We start from the raw sequence: 23,256 nt of genomic DNA on the forward strand, positions 1-23,256 counted from the left end.
GGCAGAGGCTAGGAATATAGATCCCTTTTCAGCCCCTGTGCACCATATTTTGGATTTTTTAGCGGAACGTTTTCGTGCTGGATCTTCTTCTGCCACGATTAGAGTTCAGTTAGCTGCAATTTCAAATTTTCATACAGGTCTGTCAGGTACTAGTATCATGTCCCATAAGCTTTGTAAAGCTTTTCTCAAAGGGATTACTTTACTCGGGCCCCCAGTGAGAGATCCCCCACCTCCGTGGGTTTTAAATTTGATTTTAGCTTCCCTGATACTGCCCCCCTTTGAACCTGCAGCTTCTTGTTCTTTGAAGTTTCTTTCTTGGAAAACCCTTCTTCTGGTTGCAATTACTTCAGCCAGAAGAGTTTCTGAACTTCAGGCTCTTTGTGTTCGCCCTCCTTATCTAGTTTTCCACAATGACAGAGTTTCTCTTAGGACTAATCCTTCCTTCCTTCCAAAGGTTTCTTCTGACAATAATTTGAATCAGTCTATTGATCTGCCTGTGTTTTTTCCAAATTATTCCAACAAGGCGGAATACAAATTGCATCAGTTGGATGTTCATAGACAGTTACGCTTTTACTTGCATAGAACTAAGCAAATCAGAAAATCAGACCAGCTGTTCCTGTGCTATGCTGAGGGTAAACAAGGTCTACCTGTGTCAAAAGTAACCTTATCTAGGTGGTTGACATCTATTATTACATTTATATATCAGCTAAGGAATAAAGAGCTTCCTGCTAAACCAAAAGGTCACTCCACTAGAGCTCTAGCTACTTCAGTGGCTTTTCAGGCAAGATTGCCAATGGAAACTATTTGTGCAGCAGCTACATGGGCCAATCCTCATACCTTTATTTCACATTATAAGCTGGACGTGGCAGAGCTGATTTTGGTTCCACTGTTCTGAAGAGTCTGTTCCGATGAGCCACCCAGGATTGAGGTGCTAGGGACGCTGTCCCAACCAGCAAGAATGAAGGCGAGATAGACAACTTAACATAAAGAAGTTATATACCTACCATAACGTTCCATGTTAGTTGTCTTCTTCTCGCCTTCTTTCTTGTGTCCCACCCTCCATCCCCCTATCCTAGTAGACCAAGAAGAGTTCCTTATGTTTTTCTCACTGGCTGAGTCTTCTCTGGCTATTCCTTCTGACTAGTAGTCTCTCCAGTAGGATTTATGCATTCTACGACAGGATTCCTGTATTATTATTATTATTATTATTATTATTATTATTATTATTATTATGTCTGCAGTTAGACTTACCAAACAAGATCTGGGTATCTAGCGCCAGGCATCATGGGATATAGGGGGAGCCTCAAGCCAGTAAGCAGCTCTCGAGCTTTTGAAGATGGCCGAGTCGGAGCTGAGGATCGGCTCTGAACCCAACCAGCATGAAAGAAGGCGAGAAGAAGACAACTAACATGGAACGTTATGGTAGGTACATAACTTCTTATTCTTTTTTGTTTCTAACCTGTTGAATTTCTTTTTTAATCCCCACTTAACATGCCTCCTCTTAAAGACGCACACACACTTTGTAAAAGGTAATGTCCTGAAAATAAGTCATTATTTTAGCACATTTGCTCACACTCGCTGTACTGAGACAGACTTGTCCTCTGAGTGTATATATATATATATATATATATATATATATATAAGACCAAGTTCAGCAGAAAAAGAGAATGCTTGAAAATAAATGCCTATCTCTTTATATCTAGAAAGAAAAGAGGGGATAGTCAGTATGCATTCACTATTGACCTCCATGGACACTAAAAATAGGATGATGAGTAAAATGCATTGTTGACTTGTAAAGCCTTGGCGATTGTTTCAAAAACTGTATCTGAAAATCTGTACCCCTGAATGTTGTGTATTGTTAATTATGAAGCATCATGTCAAGGAAGAAATGCTGTCACTGTCTTCCAATCATAAGTGCATTAGCGTTTAAAACATGGTAAGAGCAGTTAAATCTCAACAGCCATCTTTCCTTATATAATTTCCTTAAAAGACTGAACTCTGTTTTCAAAATTCCACCCTCCCTTCAGTGATATGGATTAACAAAATGGAACCAACACAATTGCTAAGCCTAACATCTTGTATCAAGTCAAGTATACAGTAACATTACTGTACCATGTAACACTTTAGAAGTAAAGGTAATTCATTCTATTAATCTTTAGAATAGTTTTAATATTTAAAGAAGCTGCTACAACTATGTGTAAAATGTATGTTCTGTTCTCTTTCTGATCATTTAATTTTATTGCTATAAGGGCTTTGATGTGTGTAGCCGAAAATCTCCACCCTGTGACAGAACTGTCAGAAAAGAAATGTCCATCTCATGTTTTGTCTGATGTCTGTAAAACTGCAAGTCATTTTGAAGCTTGCAAGGAAAGTAATGTAAACTGAGACATCCGTCCTAACAGCACATCTTCTAGAGAGAGTGGTGTTTAATGCATGCATTCCTACTGATTGTCTTGTAAGTGGGTAGCACTCTGAATTACCATTTCTTTAAACAACGATGTGAAATGCTCTAAAGTGACAGCAGATATTAATGCCGTACAAAGCATCATTTATTAAGCTCAGACAAACCTAGAAAATAAATTATTGTATTTTCATATATCATGTAGATATGACTTTAACAAAGAAATTAAAAAGTCATATATTCCACACTCATTCATTGCCTACAAAGTATTTTTGCTGTTCTGACTAGATGCTCCTTAACTAGACCATGTAATTGGGTACTTCAGATTCTAAAAAAAAAAAAATCCCTCAGTCAGCTTGAAATCAGAGTCTATCAATGTCAGAACGTACTCTGTGAAAATATTTTATGTGTGATATGTATCATAGATAGCTATTGTTTATTATTTATTTACGTTTGTTAAACAGAATTGTTCAAATGGGATGACCCATTTTTCAATAGAGTCCAGGAGAGATAAGATCTCCAGTACAAAAAATAAATGGTAATATCACAATTATTTATGAAAATAATGCATGCAAAATGTGGTCAGTGCACTGGTAAAAACAAGTTATATCAAGGGAGCAGGAGTCAGTTCAACAAATAACAGAACACTGAAGGTATACGAAAGAACATGTATAGTATGGTGTGGTTGATACAGGATTGTCAGAATGATTGAATAGGTAGATAGATAAAGCAGGGAGACTACATATGCCTTCAGCTCAACATACATTTGCTTTTTATTTTTTATTACGTTTTTGTCAGTATGCCTTCACATGTGAATATTTTATGTGTATTTTGTTTTCATTATTATAGCTTGAATGAGTGACCAGAATGCATCAGTCATGTTTACACTGGAATGTATAGAAGTAAAGAAAAGTGAAAAAAATCATAATACACTGAATTTCTTACACTCATTATGCTGTTTGTTTTTCTGTTTCTCCATATCTTTCTGCTTTACCCTGTCCCATTTCTTTATTTCAATATCTGCAGATGACTACATATGGAGCTTTCCTTCACAAAGGCTCTTTCTGTCGAAACTATTTCAACATTCTGGACTTGCTTGTTGTTGCAGTCTCTCTTATTTCATTTGGAATCCAGTGAGTACATTTAAAGCATTGCTATTAAGCACTTTTAAAATAAATACTGTACAGTGACATGAATAAGGGGACAGCAGGTTAAAGCAAGTGGTAAGAGAAATTACTGTTTCTGAAGTACTTTGATCAGCTGAGAGATTTCAGCACCTTCAACTCAGCAGCGTCTGAATCTGTGATAGCTTTTATTTAAATATAAATTCTGTATTCGTTGTTTTCATGACTATTGTTTATTACTGTGTTTGCTGCTTCTTCATCCTGGTAAGCTGCATGACTGGAATTTGTCATGCAGTGGTTTCTGTCACATGCTATTTATCTCTTCATTTCCGCCTTGTACTGAATAAGAAATGAGTCACGGAAGCTGTCTGCTGCAGATAGGGTTGCCACCTTTTCAGATGCCCAAAGTGGGACATTTTTTTTTTAGAAATGTTAGATTTTGCAGGGCAGAACATACCCACGGCCAGTACAAAGGGCAGAACTTCACTTTTTTGCCTAAACAAAAGCTTACTCTTGTAGCATTTTAGTTGCTTATTCTGTTTCTTATAACATTTAGATGTCTCAGATACAAAATAACTGTTTTATGCAACTATTAAAGAAAATACAGGAATTTTGTTGTCCTAAAATCTCAGGACATTTGCCACTTTTTCAATGTTTTTCCAGGACACAACTGCCAAAAGAGGGGCTGTCCCTCGCAAAGTGGGACGGGTGGTAACCCTAGCTGCAGAAAAGCAAAGCTGTTTGTAGAAACATATTTGATCCCTAAAAGACCAGGACTTCTTCATTCAGATTTTCAGAAACTATTTGATATTGCCTTTAGTGAGAGGAATGTATTCACATTTTGGATAAATGTTTTACAGATCTGTGAGTGTTTTAGTATCTTAAGTCTAAGACAGTACAGAAGAAGCATGGTGAGTGAGAGGTTTGTTGAGTATATTGGGAACCATTCTTTAATTCTGAGAAGGTTGTGTTTTTATGGGATGATCATGGGACCCACTTTAGGCTCATCCCAGTGTAACAGCAAAGTGTTTGTGCCTGATTCTCTGCGTACCTATACTTGTGTGTCTGAAAAACAGTCCATGCATCTTTGAATCACAGAGACATGATCTGCTTTTCGTATCATGCCTACCTAGTATGTAAACTTTCACTGGAAGTATTGTTGCCCAGGTCGCCTTCCTTACGCTGAGGGTGTCTGTTAAGCTATAGTTCAACAAACACACTGCCTTACTGGCATTTGAGTAGTAGTTCCCTGCTCCCTTCCTCTAGCAGTTTGTTAAAACTCATGGTCCCTCCCACTGCCTGTCTGTAGGTGTGATGGACCAATCATCTAACAGTGCAGGGTCTGCCTTACAGGCCCACAGACAGAACCCTTTCCATTTTCTAGTGCCACATTAAGAAAAGGCTCTCTTGGAAAACTGCTCCTTTTTCTAGATTTTTGAGCTCAGATAAGAAACACTTTGGGGGTTTATTTTCTCCCTTTGCTCTTTTTGTCGGTGTTTCAATAGTGTATTCTGCTGCTTTGACAGTTTTTTTTTTGTCTGATTGGAAGTTTTATATATGCTTAGTTATTTACTTTGACTACACAGTATAAGACTTATACTGTTTACTATAAGCTAGTTGTTCATTTATCGGAATTTTTAACCCTTCAGATGTGTTTTATGACCCTTTCTGAATGTTTTACTGAGTTTCTTTATTAAGATTGTTTTAATACAGTTCCTTTCATTACCTCATGCTTCTAGAGTCACAAACTAATTGTGTCTGTTGTTTCTGTTGAGTAAAAGCTTCATTTGGAAGTTTTGAAAGGAAAACATGCTGATTTTGCTTGTTTTTATTTTGTCTTATTATTATTGTTGGTGATCAAGAAGGATTAATGCATTTTAAATGTTTTTTTTTTCATTTAAATCATGATTTATGGCACCATTTTGTGTGTTAAACATTTCTGACAAGATTTTTTTTTTCATAAGTTTATGCTTTATTTGTTATCTACAATTGTTTTATGCTCTTTCTAGTCATTTTGGACTAAAACTAGTGTTTTTTACAAAATGTGGGGGACATTTTGCATGCATGTTGTGCTTTGAGCTATTACTGAAACTTCTGTCATTTTAGTCATTACAGTGCTCACAATAGTATCTCTATGGAAATATACTTCAGATTGCTATTTAGAAGGAGAATAACTGGATTAGTTTAGTTTTCACTGTCTGATTGTGCAGCCATTATTTGGTATTGCTCTGGGTAGTTTTTTGTCCCCTGGCTTGACAGACTTGGATATGGTACCCCCTTACCCACCATCTATCTCTTATGCACATAAAAAAAACACCATAAAAGTAAAGTAATACATATACCTCGGCCTACAGCTTTTGACATTGCAGTAGTCTTGAGCAGGCTGTCAAACCACTTGCCTTATTTTTGCCTCCATATCCCATGGTGTGGTGTTAGTACCACAACAGTGCATGACACAAGGGTCAGATGTATACTCCAGGGCTGTACCATTACTTGGTTCAAGTGCAGGAGAACCAAACTTTCTAGGTATAGGGGAAATCAAGGGTACTGGATCTTCTGCCATTGTTGATATGTCTACCCCCCACACCAGATTCTCCCGCTAGTGCAGTGTATGCAAAAAAGAGACAGAAGTCCCATGACATTGCAGGACAACAGTTTCTGTCTGTATTTCCACATTAGCTGGTGGCTACGGCTAAATCCATTGTTCAGGCCACTGATTATGGTATGCAAAACTGGGTTATAAGTAACATTGGTGCTCCCACCCCTATTCAACCACCCAAGAATCCTGATTCTGAAGGGAACCCAGAATCTGAAGTTTCAGAAGTGTCAGAGTCTAGCTTCTTTTGAGGACAAAGAGGTTCATAAATTCAAACAGATGTTTTCTTTTTCCCAAATGCTGGCTAGATTTAGGGATATATTCATTTGAGAACAGTCATTGTCTGCCCCTGAGATCAGCAGGGTATACAATTTTTTGGAGGATGAGGCCTCAGATGTGATGACCTTCCCTTCATTGATCACAGCATTGGAGGATGTTTTTAAGAAAGCTTAGAGTTCTCCTCTGTTGAATGAGTCTCTAACTAAAAAATTGTTTAAGAAATTCAGGGTGTGTGCTCCCCTTGTCTGCAGACCCTGCATCTGTTTCCCCTGCAACATTTTCCAATGAAACAACCATGTCTTCTTCAAATCCAGTATCTCAAGATAAACTAGGCAAGTGGCTAGAATCTCAGGGAAAGAAGCTGGTGCAGTCCAGCATGGTAACTTTTAAAGTGTTTATCTACTAGTATTCCATGTAGAAGTTTGTGTTGAGGTGTACATATAGTTTAGATTATACAATAAGGTATACATTTGCTACATCATTACCTGCTTAGCAGAAAGACTATGTGAAAGAGATTATTTTCAATGTTTCTCAGGTGTCTTAGCATACTTTAAAGAGTGTATTGGAGGGCAATACTGTTTCTAGAAATGCAGCGACAATGGTTATGTTAAGGAGGTATGCTTGGTTGCACAGCCAAAACTTTTCTGATGAGTTAAAAAATGAGATTATGAATGCTGCACTTAATCCTTTGTTTGGTAGCATTTAATCATATCCTTAAACACTTGGATGAAAGAGGTAAGCTGACACAAGGATAATAGAAAATGTTCCATATTCTCAAAAATGTTTCATATTCTCAAGTTTCCTCCCATAAGCAGGATAATTTTTGGTGGTACAACTAACAGAAGTCCCAACCAAAGTATAATCAAAGCGCTAAAAGGAAATACCAGGATGAGAACTCTGCCAAATCTAATAAGAGAGGTTCCTTTCCCAAATATGATACCCCTCCTTTCAACCTATGACTCTGCAGCACCCCTCATTCTTAAGTCCCCCCCCCCCCATGTGCACCATCTCAAAAGTTAGCTCTTAACAAGGTGGCCTGGCTGTCAGTGGTTTCTGACAAATGGGTGCTCAAAATTGTCGGCAGAGTTTACAGGTGGTAGTGAAAGAAACATCTGCCTCCATTCGGGGGGGGCTGCCCCTCACCCACCAGACCAGATTTTATTATTCCCTCCTATTCTCCAGCAAATGCTGTACTCAGATCATAGAGAAAGTCCCTCATTCATAGAAAATGAAAGTTTTCTACTCCAGAATTTTTCTGGTCCCCAAAAAGAATGGTTGTGGAGACAAGCGTTGGACCTCTCCTTCCTGAATACCTTTGTCAAGGTTCTCAAGTTCAAGATGCTCACCCTGCAGACAGTGCTTCCTCTGCTGTCAGGCAGTTACTTCATGGTGACCCTGGACTTGAATGATGCGTATCATCATATCCCCATTTCTCCTACTTTCAGAAGATATCTTAGATTTGTTGTGTCTGGTTTACATTATCAGTTCGCTACACTGCCCTTTGGGCTATTCACTGCACCTCAAGTGTTTACTAAATGCCTAACTCCCATAGTGGCTGACTGCCAGACTCCTGGCATTTATATTTTTCTATACTCAGACAAGTTGGAGATATGTGTGTAGAGTCTATATCCAGGTGCTTGGAAGCACTAGAAAAGGCCTCAGCCTTACTTTTCTAGCTAGGGTTCAAGTTGAACCTTTGGAAGTTGTACCTGACACTCCTGCAAAGATTTGTGCTCTTGGGGTGCTTAATTGACACCAACAAAAGTATGGGCTTTCTTCCCGAAGACAAGGTTCTGTTCTACTAGATGATATTTCAGTAACTCACCAGGAGGAATGTCACCTTGGCAAGAGAATTCTTAAATATTTGTAGGACTGGTGGCACCCATGAGTCTCATGATACCATTGACCTGTTTCCACATGAGGAAAATTCAATCGTATGTACAAAATTATTGGGTCCAACACTTACATTCCCTGGAAACTCAGTTGTCAGTGTTTCCCTTCATCAGACACGCATCAGTGTGGTGGAGAGAACAGTGTCAGTCCAGGACTTCCCTTCTTCCCACTTGTGATGTTGTTGTCTGACCAGACAGATGCATCCAACTTTGCTTAGGGAGCTGGGTCAGTGGGGGCGCAAGTGCAGGCCATTTGGTGTTCCAAGGATTCATGGAAGCACAGCAGTATCAAGGAAATGTTGGCAGCAATCCATGCCTTGAAAGTTCTCACCACCTATGGACTTCTGGGCCTCTTCTTGTGCTTATAGACAACACCACAGTGATGTGGTATCTCAGCATACAAGGGGGTACAATGTCATACGTTCTGTGCTATTTGGTAATGATGATGTGAGAGCTGGTATTAAAACATTCTCTAACTCTTCAGGTATTATACATCCCTTCAGAGCAAAATGTTATGTAAGGCAGACCATGCAGATCCTGGGAAGACTCACAGAAATGACATCTCAAGGGTAGTGGTGTTCCAGGATCTAGTCCAGATGTGGGTAAGGCCTCAAACAGCTCGGTTCACCTCCTTTCAAAACAGTCAGATGGAGATATTAAGACTACAGTAGGAGAAACATATAGAAATAATTTAGCTATCATTAATACTTTCATTGGAAGTTTTTCTTTACCATTGAGAAGAGACTTACTTTAATAAAATGATTTTCTACCAAAAGTTTTGTATTTAATGCAGTCTCTATCATTGCCCCAATCAAAAAAAAAACATTAAAGAATTTGATTCTATAATTTGTAATTTTTTTTAGTGTACTCACAAACCAAGTTTGGAGTTAAATTACCATGTAAGAGATTGGTCCCTAGGTGGAATCAGTATGCCAGAAATATAATTATATTCATTGTCATCAATTCTAAAACAATCCCCTTATGGTTAAGTAAAAACTGTACTGCCACATGAAAGGATATACAAGAGATCATATGTATAAAATCAGATCAGATAGTTCCCATGCAACTAAATGAAATAAATAATTTTCTAAGGATCTTAAAACACTATATACTAGAAAATAGAAATATTATGATTAACTCTTCCTACATTACTTCAGTGTTAAAGATTTTTAAAGCTTACATTTACAAAAAAAACAAGATATAGGGCATGTTTTTTTCTGTTGTTTCTAATAGCATATACACAAAATAATATATGTACTTTTAATTCAAATGCAATGCATAAATTTAAGGAAAATAATTTGATATGGTGGTAGCAGTTGATGGACAGTAATAAACTACAAACTATAGAATATATAGTCACTGAATTCAGTTTTGGCAAGGATATGTGGATGGATATACAAAACTGTAGGCATTTAATAGAAAATGTGTTTAATTTTAATGCAACCATTAACAAAAAAATTGTCCCAAAATTAATTGATTTATTAGTAATATTAATACATTAGAAAATGGTAGGAAAGGATGTTTATCTAGAATACATAAAGTCATTAAGAATGTAGAGGAATATATTTATGAAAACTACTGGGATTATTTCAAAACTAAAAAAAATACTATCCAAGTAAGGAAGATAAAAAGATATGTAGACATCATCAAAACAAACTACATTGTCTATAAAATGGAGACATGGAAATCTATACACGAAAACTTCATGACTCCACATAAGATATAATTAAGATACAAGAAAAACTTCATCTGTTGGAGATGGAAGACAAGTGGTAAAGCGGATTGGCAGCATATGATATGAAGTTGTTCTATCTCCCCGTTCATTCTTACTGATGGGTTCGGAGCAGATCCCTCGGCTCTGAGTCGGCCTACTACACAGCTTGAGGTTTTCAAATAGCTCGAGGCCAAGTCCCTATCCCATGATGCACCTAGAGTTACCTCAGATCTAGTTTGCCGCTTGCTTGGGCCAGTAAAAACCTTACTTTTATTTTATTTCAAAATATTGTTGATATTTTCTTCAAAATATAGTTAGATAGTTAGCTAAGCTCTTACAGCTTTATCTGTAGTTTCCATTTCCCTTGTGTACCTTTTCATAATTTAATATTTGACGTCATTTTATTTGGGCCTATTTAAAGTTCTGACTAAAAGTTGTTTAAACAATGACCTTCTGTCACCTTTTTTTCTTAGAAATAGTATTATGTGCTTGCTTAATGACCTTTTTTACAGCTTTATAGTTATTAGAGTTAACTTTAGTAGTGTATAGCTTGGTTATTTGTATTTAGTGACTTTGTCACTGATATTATCTGCTTAGACAAATAGTGTGTGTGTGATTTGTTAACCTTAGTTTGAAGGGCTTGTGTGTTTATAATTAGTCTGTCTTTTATTAGAAGTCGTATCCATATATTTAATTGTTGTTGGATGTGTCCAATTTTCTTGTCATGGCTGATGACAAGGACAAGCACCCTAAGTCAGGGTTTATAAAATGCCCTAAATGTGGGCAGAAGATGTCTGTCACTGACAGTCATGTCAATTCTGCTTATTGCTTAGGTGCATTACACTTGTAAGAAACCTGCTCCATATGCCATTCCTTTTCTTCCCAGGTTCTCCAACCGAGAAAGTGGAAACTCATTGATAAGTGTTTATTGAAACCTTATTTCCAGGAGGCTTTAAGTGACCAGGATGGATCTAGTAAGTCCTCAAAGTCTTCGAAGACTTCCATGGAATCAAAAAACTCAAAAAAGTCTGTGACATCGGCTCCACAGGTCTCGGAGCCGACGGTCTTATCTTTTTGGAGCCGGTCCCCGGTTTTGGAACCGGTATCCAATGTTCCAAAGTCTCCATTACTACAGTCGGTACCACCATCGATCCATTCATCTCTGTCTTCTATTAGCCTCTCAGATTTGGATGTGGATCATGTGGTGCAGAAGCTTTTACAGGCACCAGCCTTTGCAAAAATTTTGTTGGCTTTGACCCAGGCGGCTTTGGAGCCGAAGTCCCTTATGCCAGCTACAACTATTCCTCCTCTGAGCCATACTGGTCCTTCGGAGCCAGAGAAGTTGGACTTGTTGATTGTGGAACCTTTGGAGCCGATGCCTGCTCCAGTGTCTTCGGTTCCATCCACTCTGACATCCTCAGCGCCGGTCGAGGACTCTAGGAGTCCACACTGTCTGGTCGGGTCTGGGGAGGATAGTTGGACCGGCTTGTTGGTTCTGTCTCTGCCTTTTGGGTCATCGGCTCGAATGAGATCGGCTCCTACCTCTGGTTCGAGCCCATTGTCCCAGTGCCGGAGATATCGACGGTTTCCTTGGATCTGGCGGTCCCTTCGCATCAGAGCAAAGGTGCCCTTGAGGCCATGAGGAGAGTTATGTTTCCTAAGACATCCTCAACCTCAGGTCTGGCTTTCTCATCCCCTAAAGCACCTGTGTCTGCTTCTGCTTCAAAGATCCTGGCAAAGCGTAGAGACCCAGAGCCTCAGGAAGCCCCATCGGGTGGCCTATGCTTTTCCGAGACCTCACCAGAAGCTCCCCTGATGAGGTTCCCAGGAAGAGACTTTATAAAAGGAAACATCTAGACTCACCTCAGGAGTCCCTAACATCTGATACTGACTTGGATGAATCAGAAAGTTCCCCCCCGAGGATATCTTATTTGCTGAGATACTAGAAATCCTTAGGCAGAGGGGTGACTGGCAGTCCACAAACCCTTCTAAAGACGAGTCGGTTCTCCTGAAGGCTTTCAGGTCTCAACCCTCCACCTCTTGGGTGTCTCCTCCCTTCGATGAGCTTATGCAGCTGGTCTCACGAAGGGAGCGGGAGTCGCCGGACACCATGGAGCCTGTCTCAAGGAGGCCTAATAAGTTTATATCTGCTCCCCAAGGTAAATCTTTTTTGACTAAAGGTGTGCCAGTTGATGCCATGGTGGTGGCGGCAGCCATCAAAATGGAAATGTCAGAAACTTCCGCTTCTATCCATCCTCCTAACAGAGACTCCAGGATAATGGATAGATATAGGAAGTGCATGTTTAGTTTAGCAACATTTGCACTTCATTCAGTCAACTACTTAACCCATTTCATGAGACTGCAAAGAGTTCTCCTTAAAGAGCTGGGAGATACTCTTCAGGGTACAGTAGATGCAGGGGCTTCAAACAAAGTTGCTTGCCAGCTTGCTACCCTCAACTCCATTGTTAACACATCTATGCACTTCATTTCTTATGCAGCTGATGGAACAAGTAGGGCAGTGGGTACAGGAATTGCTCTTAGGAGACACTCCTTGATGCACTTGTGTTCCTTTGCGGAGCTCAAGTCATCCTTTGTGAATACCCCTTTTGAGGGCTCATCTCTTTTCGGGCTCAAAATCAAGGAAACTTTGACCAGGTGTGAGCAGAAAGGAAAGACTCTGTCTGCCATCGGAGTCTGTTTTTCCACCCCTACCAGACCCTACCCCAGGGGTCAAAGTGGAGGGAAAATGTGGTTCTGAAAAGCCCAAGGAGCCTTTCAGAACACATGTGATGAACCCCCCTCTGGAGACAGAGGAGGGGGCAATAATGGAAGATGCCACCCTCTTGGCAGAGGGAGTCCACAAAAACAGGGCAACAGAGATCACTTCTTTGGGAAGCCTTACCAGCACTCCTGAAAGGAGGCCCGACTGTCCTGCTCTGGAGGCAGTCAAGGGTTGCTTATCTTTGTACCCAGACGCCTGGCTCAAAATAACAAATGACAACTGGGTACAAAGTATCATTTCCTGAGGATACTTCATTCCATTCGCCACACTCCCTCCACCTACAGGGAAATCCCGAACGTTCCACCCAGTTACAAGGAACAAGCAACAGTAGAGGTCCAAACGTTGCTAAGAAAAAGAGTCATCCAACCAGTCCCAGCAGACCAGACAGGATTTGGAAATTACTCAACATTCTTTTTAGTTCCAGAAAAGACAAGGGACTGGAGACCTATACTGGACCTCAGCAGGCTAAACAAATCTGTCAAGAAAGAGAAGTTTCGGATGGTCATGCTTCAGTCGATACTTCCTTTCTTAGGAAAAGACAGTTGGATGTGCTTGATAGATCTCCAGGATGAGTACTACCACATAAAAATGGCCAGACCATCCAGGGATCATCTGCACTTCCGGCTGGGAGCTAGTCATTACCAGTTTCGAGCCCTGCCCTTTGGTCTCACTACAGCACCCAGAGTGTTCACCAAATGTATGGCAGTGGTCACGGCTCACCTGTGAAGTTTAGGATTCCAGGTGTTTCCATACCTAGACGATTGCCTCCTCACCGCCGCCACCAGGCATCAACTCATTCAAGACAGGGAATCCACTCTGTCACTCTGCAGCCAGCCAGGCATTACAATCAACTCAGAAGAATCTGGCTTGTCGCCATCACAGCATATTGTCTTTATTGGAGCAGAACTGGACACCACCACCACCACCACACTAAGACTTCCAGTAGAAAGAGTCTTACTACTCCGTCAGCAGGTCTGCAATCTGATATTCAAAAACAAGGCTCCAGCATCAGAAGTACTAAAATTGTTAGGTATGATGGGAGCTGCAGTATTGGCCATACCGCTGGGTCGCATGTACATGCAGATTCTGCAATGTCTGTTGTTTACTCAATGGTCTTACCAAGAGCTCCCAATGTCTCACCTTATAATGATCACAAACTCATGCAAAAAGGATCTTCAGTAGTGGTTGACCTCTCTTCATGTCACGATAGGTCGTCCTTTTTTCCTACCCGCACCAGCAGCCACAGTGACCACGGATGCTTCCCTGATAGGGTGGGGGGCATTTTCAGGGAAGAACAGCCCAAGGCACGTGGACTGCTCAAGAGACACATCTGCATATCAATGTCCTAGAGACGAGAGCAGTACTTTTAGCATTGCAGTACTTTCAGGACTATCTTCCTCTGGGTACAATTGCGATTCAGACAGACATGTCAGTGGTCTGGTACTTGAATAAACAAGGAGGAACCAGGTCCTACCCCCTTTGTCACGAGGCCCTAAGAGTATGGCAATGGGCTATATCCACCCAGCACTTTCTGTTAGCAACGCACATCCCAGGGAAGTCCAACGTGATAGCCGACAAGCTGAGCAGAGCAATTTTGTTGCTTCACGAGTGGTCCCTCAAGAAAGAAATAACGGACAGGATATTCCGCAGGTGGGGCCAGCCTTGTTGTGATGTTTAAACCAGGCACATGAACATAAAATACAGAAGCTACTTTGCCCTGATTCCCCCTCTGGGAGAAGCCCCAAGGGACGAACTCTTACACGATTGGCCTAGGGGTCTCCACTATGTATTCCCACCAATCCCGTTAATACCCAAGGTACTACAGAAAGCATAAGCCCTGGGAAGGACCATCATTCTCATAGCCCCTCATTGGCCTCGCCAGATTTGAGTCCCCATCCTTCGACTTCATCTTTTGGAGTACCCTTGGATTCTGGACCCAGTTTCAGATCTTCTGACGCACTCGTCTGGGGAACTTCATACCTCTCTTCAGTCCCTGAAACTGACAGCTTGGCTGCTCCAATTCCCATCATAGCCAGGTTCCATAACCTTTCTAATGAGATGAAACAAATTATCATATTTATTTTTTATTTATTTATTTTTATTTTTATTTTTTATACTTTGTTGGTTATCTCTACACCTTCCCCAAGAAACCATAATTCTAGGCGATTTTAACATAGATTGGAATTCTTGCAATAAAAACTGCCTCACTAGCCATATTAATCTCTATGGGTTCACCCAAACTATTACCTCCCCTACTAGGATAAAGAAAAATAGTCATATAATTTGATAAAAGATGTGAAATATAAAAACCAAATACTCTTATCCAAATACTGGAAGGATAAATTATTACCGATTGATGATAATAAAATATTGAAAGCAATTAATTTAACCTTAAAATCAGTATCTCTTCAAAAGCTATTATTTACTCAGCTGATGATATTTAACAGCGCTTATTACACTCGTCTCAGTCTGCATAAATTCAACTCTAAAAATTCACCTAAATGTCCATATTGTAATGATCAAACGGCTGACCTTTTACACATGTTCTGGAGCTGTAAATGTATATTTAAACTTTGGAATTCTTTAAAAATTCAATTACAAAAAATGGGTTATCAACAGTCCACACTTTCTTGGGAGTTTATGATTCTTCATATTCCTCTGAATAACTCGGACAGATCCCAAATGATTATACTCATAAATATTTTCTTGTTATTGAAGCGTTATATAGCTACAAATTGGCTGAATCCATATCAGACTTCATGTGAAAACTTTAAAAGTGTAGCGATAAAACATATTTTAGCACATAAATTACTAATTAAAGATCATAAGAAAAATATAAATAATACAAACATATGGGAGCAAATCTTTAACATTGTGTTAGTTTAACGTTCTAATCCACTTTTCCCCGGGAAGTACATACTTATTATGGAGATTAGTATCGATAAGCCTTATATTGATACTAGATTTTTTAATACTCTTTTTAGAATTTTATCTTAATGTATAATGATCTTATGCAACTGTTGGAAGCATTCATGTATATAATGTATATATGTTGTTATATTGTATTAACAATTGGAAAAGAATAAAGATTTATTATTGAAAAAAAAAAAAAAAAAAATAGCAAGAAAGAAAGCACCTTAGATTGGATACTCATTAATAATCAACCCCAGACTTATGAAGCTGGAACCCTCCCTGACGACATAAGCGACCACTCAATAACCTACATTATCAGGCTCAAAACCAATCCACCCATTCAACATATATAGGGTAATTAGAACCAAGAAAAAATTCAACTCAGATCTATTCCTTAGTGAACTTAAGGCATGCAATTGGTCCCCCTTAAAACACCTGTCTCTTGATGAAGCTGTTGATTACTTTAATACTAATTTCCTAAACATACTCAACCGTCATGCTCCTACCCGCTCTATAAGGATAAGAACTAAATCTGCTCCATGGCTTACCAGGGAAACCAAACAAAAAATCCATCTCAGAAATAAATACTGGAATAAATCACGCTTAACTAAAAAACATACTGACATCCAAAACTACAAACAACTGAGAAATGAAACAAAAAAGCCAAAGTATTTGATAAAAAAACTATTATTTACAATTTCAGCAGACCCACCATAATAAACCTCAAAAGTTCTGGTCAAGTATTAATCAATTATTACATCCAAGTCAATCTATCACACCTAACCCACAAGGCACTGACAAAGACAATCCTAAACAAACTGCTAACGCCTTTAACACCTTTTTTACCAAAGCAATTCAAACTCTTGCCTGTCAGCTCTCTCCTCAGAACATAACAACATCTAAATCTGACTCTAACCCACCTCCTCCTTTTCTCTTCCAACCTGTCCCCACATCATTTATTCTCACCCTTATCCAAAAACTGAAACCATGTACTCTTTCTGCAGACCAACTACCCTCAGAATACCTGCAGATAGCAGCCAAATCTATTGCTTACCCAATCTCCATCCTCATCAATAGAACCATCACTGATTGGGGAAGAAAACTGGCAAATCAATACTTTGATTAAGATTAGCTTCAGTGCAAACTTTAGGCAAAAAGGAGGGGTTAGTTCGAAGTGAGACTCTGTCAGCAAGGAAAATCAAATAAGGAGGCTTAATGGACAAGGCTTGACGCTCTAACACTCTGCGGGCAGAAGTGATAGCACTTGTCTGTCCTAAACACATTCCTGGACATTCCAAAATTCAAAATGTTAACTCTGCAGCAGCTTCTGCCCATGCTGGGCAAGAAGGCTTGGCTTGTGACTTTAGACCTAAAAGAGGCATACCTGCATGTCCCAATCAGACAATTATGCAGAAGATACCTCAGATTTATAGCTGGCTCAATGCACTACCAACTCTCTGCACTGCCCTTTGGCTTATCTACTGCTCCCAGGGTCTTCACAAATGCCTGGCACCAGTAATTGCATTTTGCAGACAAAGAGGAATACAAATATATCCTTACTTGGATGACTGCCTTATTCAAGCAGAGAACAAGGACATTCTACTACAGCATCTGGAGTTGGTAAAAAGATTACTAACAGGTCTAGGGTATACGGTAAAAGAAAAGAAATCAAAACTCGTACCCTCTCAAGAGATAATATTCCTGGGTGCAAGCTTAAATACAACTGCCCAGATGGCTTATCTCACGCCAGACAAACACAGACAACTGACTACTTATTTCAGAATATTGGCAGCAAAGTAATCTGCAAGAAAAATTCTGCAGGCTTTGGGCTTCATGGCATCCTGCATACTGCTAATTCCATATGCAAGACTGCATATGAGGAAACTTCAATGGTATCTAAAAAGTGTTTGGACTCAACATTGCCACAGCCTGGAAACAATAATTACCCTCATTCCCTGCCTGCAACAGGAGTTTCGATGGTGGACAAAAGCCTGTCACCTCAACATGAGACAGCCATTCACCTTACCCACAGCCAGGCAGACATTGACAACAGATGCTTCAGATTATGCCTGGGGGGCTCATATGGCAGGAAGATGTATTCAGGGCACATGGTCTGCAAGTCAAATGCATCTACATATCAATCAAAACGAGATGCTAGCTGTTCAGAATGCCCTGACAGACTTCAAGGATCTACTTCATCCAGGACAACTACTGATAAAGACGGACAATACTACAGTCATGTGGTACATAAACAAACAGGGGGGAACGCATTCCTACCCCCTCTGCAGACTAGCCATGAACTTGTGGAACACAGCACTGACTTACCAAGTACATCTGCAAGTGCAATTCCTGCCAGGAAGGATAAATACTCTGGCAGACGAACTAAGCAGAAACCTAATGGATCCCCATTGGGTGGAAATTGGATCCACAAGTCTTCAGCATGATAACAAGGAACTGGGGATGCCCGGACATAGACCTATTTGCCTCTCCTCACAACTGCCAACTACAGAAATTCTGCTCAAGGATTTATCACAAGCAAGCATGGAAAGTGGATGCTCTATCTTTCAGCTGGAAAAACCTAACAGTATATGCCTTTCTGCCTCTGCCTCTCCTCCCCAAGGTACTCCTCAAGGTCAGACAAGAAAAGCCAAAAATGATACTGATTGCCCCAGACTGGCCCCCAATCCTAAAGAGCTTGTCTCAATGCCCAGCTTGGACATTACCTCAAATTCCTCACTTACTAACCCAACAAGATAGTCAGATACTGCACAGCCAACTCAGGACCTTAAACCTGGCAGCACGGCGGATAGTGTAGCCATTCAAGACACACCTCTCTCTAAAGCAGTGACGGATGTTATTTTGGAGGCCAGGAGGCCTAGCACCAGAAAATCTTATGCAGAAAAATGGAAGAGATTCTGTGCTTGGAACCAGGTACAAGGTATTGACACGACTGTTCCAAATATTCCTCAGATTTTGCAATACTTAACTGAGATGCTGGATAAAGGCCTTTCCTTTTTATCAATTAAAATTCATGCCTCTGCCATTTCAGCTCATTACAATACAGAACCACCTATTTTTTCTCATCCATTACTAAGGCAGTACCTCAGAGGGGCCAAAAACATAAGACCTCCAAGGAGAACACCAATACCTGCATGGGACCTCAACTATGTCTTGGAAAAACTCACACTGCCGCTGTTTGAACCAGCCTCTGCAGCTGATATAAAATTCTTATCCTGGAAAACAGCTCTGCTCCTAGCAATAACCTCCACTAGATGAGTCTCAGAGTTACAGGCACTCATGGCTGTGGAACCTTTCATCATTTTCCATCAAGACAGGGTGTCTCTAAGGACAAACCCTGCATTTATGCCTAAGGTAGTGTCCAGTGTAACCCTTAAACAAACAATTAATTTGCCTACCTTTTACCCAAACCCACAGAATAAGGGTGAGAGACTTCTGCATTCTATGGACATTCACAGGCAGCCATGCTTCTACTTGGATAGAACCAAAGCTTTCAGAAAGACTGAACAACTTCTAGTGGCATATGCTGCAGGATCACAAGGAAAGCCTATCTCCAAACAGACTATTTCTAAGTGGATAGGCCACTGCATTCGTTTCTGCTATTCACAGCATGGCAAATCAGTGCCTAAGGGCATTAGGCCACATTCAACCAGAGCAGTAGTCACTTCAGCAGCCTTCCTCAGAGGAGTACCAATCAAAGACATCTTAGAGGCTGCAACTTGGAGTTCAGTGCATACTTTTACAAAGCACTATCACTTATCTCTACTCTAAATCCATGGCAGGCTTTGCCACTGCAGTTCTGCAGGGCCTGATAGCCTCTCCTAATCCTATTTAGCTCCAGCCTCCCAACCTTAGCTTTGGGATTCAACCCAATTATAATGACTGCAACAGGGAAACACGATGAACATAGTACAGTTGTGTACCTACTATAAATGTAGATGTTCGAGTGTATTCACTGTTGCAGTCCAGGTTACCCTCCCTCCATCCCCCTTTTCCTTGCTGGGACTTATCTGTGCTTCTCTATTCTATATAACTTATATTTGCTTGTAGATGAAGGGAAAGTTGTTTTTTGTGTATGCATGCTTATTGGCATAATTTAGCTTACCATTTTAGGGGCACCTGACATCTGGGGCAAGAAAAACTGAAGAAAATGGCGTCCGCTGCATCTTTTATACCCCTGGCGCTCTGACGTCAGGGAGGAGGCGACAGCAACCAACACCGGACCTAGACTTTGGAACTCGGGCCGACTGCGGGTAGCCTGCCAGCAGGATAACCCAATTGTAATGACTGCAACAGTGAATACACTCGAACATCTACATTTATGGTAGGTACACAACTGTACTTTACTCAACCCTTCTGTAGCTTTTCTTTATGGAGTGATAGAATGACATATGGTATTATTATACACAGCAAACAAGATCTGAGGTAGCTCTAGGTGCATCATGGGATAGGGACTTGGCCTCAAGCTGTTTGAAGACTTCGAGCTTTGTAGTAGGCCGACTCGGAGCCGAGGATCATCTCTGAACCCCATCTGTAAGAATGAAGGCGAGATGAACAACTCACATGGAATGTTATGGCAAGTACATAACTTCTTTTTTTTTCCTTTTCTTTTAACTCATTCACTCCAATGGAGGTCAGGAAGTTTGCACTGTATCACTCCCTCCTTGGTCAGATCCAACCACAAACTGATAACCCTGGACATCCTCACCCCTCCACCTCTCCTAGTCAAAGAAACCATAGTCAAAAACCTTTCCAAAGCAAACTTCAAACTACTTGCATCCGAATTGGAAAGCTTCACTATTCCCTTGCAGAAGGATAATGATATCCAGGATGCAGAATCCTACACCAAGGCACTCTATATGCATCTTCAGGATTGCATGGGCCGTGCTTTCCCAAATAAAACCAAGACTCCTTCCTCAAGCAAGAAGAAACCAGTCTGGTGGACCCCGGCCATAAGCAAACTTTACAATAAAAGGAGGAGAGTTATACAAAAAAACGCCAAATCTCAAGTAGAAAAATCATCCCTGTTCAGCATTAGTAAGAAATTGAGGGCCCTCATCAAGTCAACTAAAGCTAATTTTGAAAAGAAAGTTGCCAAGGATGCCAGGGATAACCATAAGACCTTCTATGGCTACGTCAAAAACCTAAATGGCAATGCTCAGGTCTGTTCTGAGCTAGTACAAAATGGAACAAAATACATGGATCCTTCTGACATTGCCAACATCTTGGCTGACAGGTTCGGTGCAAATCCCCCCCCCCCCTCATCACCTACAGGGCCTATTACCATTCCAGGGGATTGTGTAAGTCAAATTATTACTGATACGTTGGTTAACAAGGCTCTATCTAAAGCTAAAAACACTGCCTCTATGGGACCAGATGGTGTCCCAGGCTGTGTCATACGCAAGCTCCAAAAGGAATTAACCCCATATCTTAATACCCTGTTCAGTCTCAGCCTCTCCACAGGATATGTGCCCATAGAATGGAGCATGGCAATGGTGGTTCCGCTACACAAGGGTGGGGCCACAACTGACCCTGGGAACTACCGACCAATAAGCCTGACCAGTCTGATCTGTAAGGCTATGGAGCGAATCATTATGGAACTCATAAATGGAGAGATTGGGAACCTCCAGTCGCTGGACCCCACACAGTTCGGCTTCGTCAAGGGCAGATCATGCCTCCTGAACCTGGTGGATTTCTTTGAGACAGTTACTCAGGCTATAGATAAGGGAAAGGAGGTACACATGGCTTACCTTGACTTTGCTAAAGCATTTGACACCATTCCCCATTCAGGTATTATTGATAAGCTCACCAGCCTGGGCATAAACCCTTACGTCACAAGATGGATTGCAAACTGGCTCTCAGACAGATCTCATAAAGTAAGAGTAGTGGGATCTATGTCCGAATCCAGACCAGTAACGAGTGGTGTGCCTTAGGGCTCTGTCCTGGGGCCCCTTCTGTTTGGCATATACTTCTCAGAAGTACAGGCAAGCACGGAAGGGCTGTGGCTGACTAAGTTTGCGTACAACTGCAAACTGGGTGCTATAATAGAGTCTCCGGCCGACATGGAGATCCTCCAGAAGGGCCTAAATGAGACTGATGCATGGTGTCAAAGCCATGGTCTCAAGCTAAATGCAAAAAAATGGGTAGTAATCCCCTTTGGAAAAAAACAGAGTACCCGCAAAGTACAACATAGGAGGTAATCCCCTGAAATGTGAAGAAGAAATAAGGGATCTAGGGACTCAAGTAGATAGTCAGCTTCCTTTTGATAACCATGTTGCCAAAGTGGTTAGAAAATCCTTCTATGTGACCCATATGATCACGAAAGGGTTCGCATCAGGACCTAAGGATGTAATAGTGCCCCTCTACTCTTCCCTCATCAGACCCATTATTGAGTACAATGCACCAATTGGAATGTACCTGGCTAGACATCTCCAGCAGCTGGAGAGACCACAGAGGTACCTAACCAAGAGGATTACTGGCCTCAAACAGTTGCCCTATGCAGCACGATTGAAAAAGCTAAGACTGTTCTCTTTTGCATACCACTTTCTCAGAGGCAATCTCTGTCTAACGTACAGAGCCATGTCAAACCCAGAATTGTTGAACATGCTCCATCTTAGCAAAACCAGATCTTCTCGAGCTACACGCTCTAGGGATATAAACCTCAACACAACAATGAGTAGAACATGCTGGAGGGATAGATTCCCTTTGCAGAGACTTCCCTTACTATGGAACAGGGTCCCGATCTACATAAGACAGAGACCCTCACTATCACTCTTCAAGAGGAACCTTGATGAGTGGATGGGTAACAGAAAGTTCACACCGGGGATCACACCAACAGCACTACTAGATAGGGGCCAAGGGTACTAGCTGCTAGTACAAGGGTCTAGGGAACTACTAAAGGGGCGGTGAATACCACACAACGTGGCTGGGCTAATGTATGTCTTCGGGCAGATAGCCCAGTACCAACTTATGAACCTATAACTTCCATTGGGCAGAGCCTAAGGCTTTTGACAAAATCAAATTATGTCCGTACATTTCAAGCAAATGTTCATATCTCTGTAACCTTAGGGGTTATGAAAGAAGTATAAATGGCAAATCCTTCAGCACAAACTATTTTTATAATGGTAGTATTCTCTAGGTTCTAGGTCTTAAACTGAATTTTATAAGTCACACTAAACATAACTATTATGTATATAATACTATGTAAACGACTTACAATATCTCAGCAACCATTCAAGTTACCCATAGTGTCAGCAGCATTTTATTCATCTAGCTGAGAACTTTCATATGATGCTGAGGAGTTCTGTCTGTGTTAGTTGGGTGTTGAGATATTTTCCAAAATATGAAAAATATATATATATATATATATATATATATATATATATATATATATATATATATATAAATTAATATAATAAAAACATCAGTTAATATCCCTTTACCTGCACTAGACAGAGGTCAAATATTAATGCAGTTGAGGTTGCCATTTTATAAGCTTTAAAGTGAAATCTTTTAAAATCTTGTATGTAGCATGGTT

The 23,256-nt window shown here is 40.6% G+C and overlaps 1 protein-coding gene across 3 annotated transcripts in view; it reads left to right on the plus strand.

Moving 5' to 3' along the window:
• Positions 1–23,256, plus strand: part of CACNA1S (calcium voltage-gated channel subunit alpha1 S) — a 3,469,037-nt gene that overhangs the window by 1,692,415 nt on the left and 1,753,366 nt on the right. For all 3 annotated transcript variants that reach the window (XM_044076603.1, XM_044076604.1, XM_044076605.1), the window contains one exon: positions 3,428–3,534. In XM_044076603.1, the coding sequence (XP_043932538.1) occupies positions 3,428–3,534 (107 nt within the window). The remainder of the gene's footprint in view (positions 1–3,427; positions 3,535–23,256) is intronic.

The sequence above is a fragment of the Protopterus annectens genome, chromosome 7.part0 (genome assembly GCF_019279795.1).
Source record: "Protopterus annectens isolate FY-2018-M chromosome 7.part0, PAN1.0, whole genome shotgun sequence".
NCBI classification, from domain to species: domain Eukaryota; kingdom Metazoa; phylum Chordata; order Ceratodontiformes; family Protopteridae; genus Protopterus; species Protopterus annectens.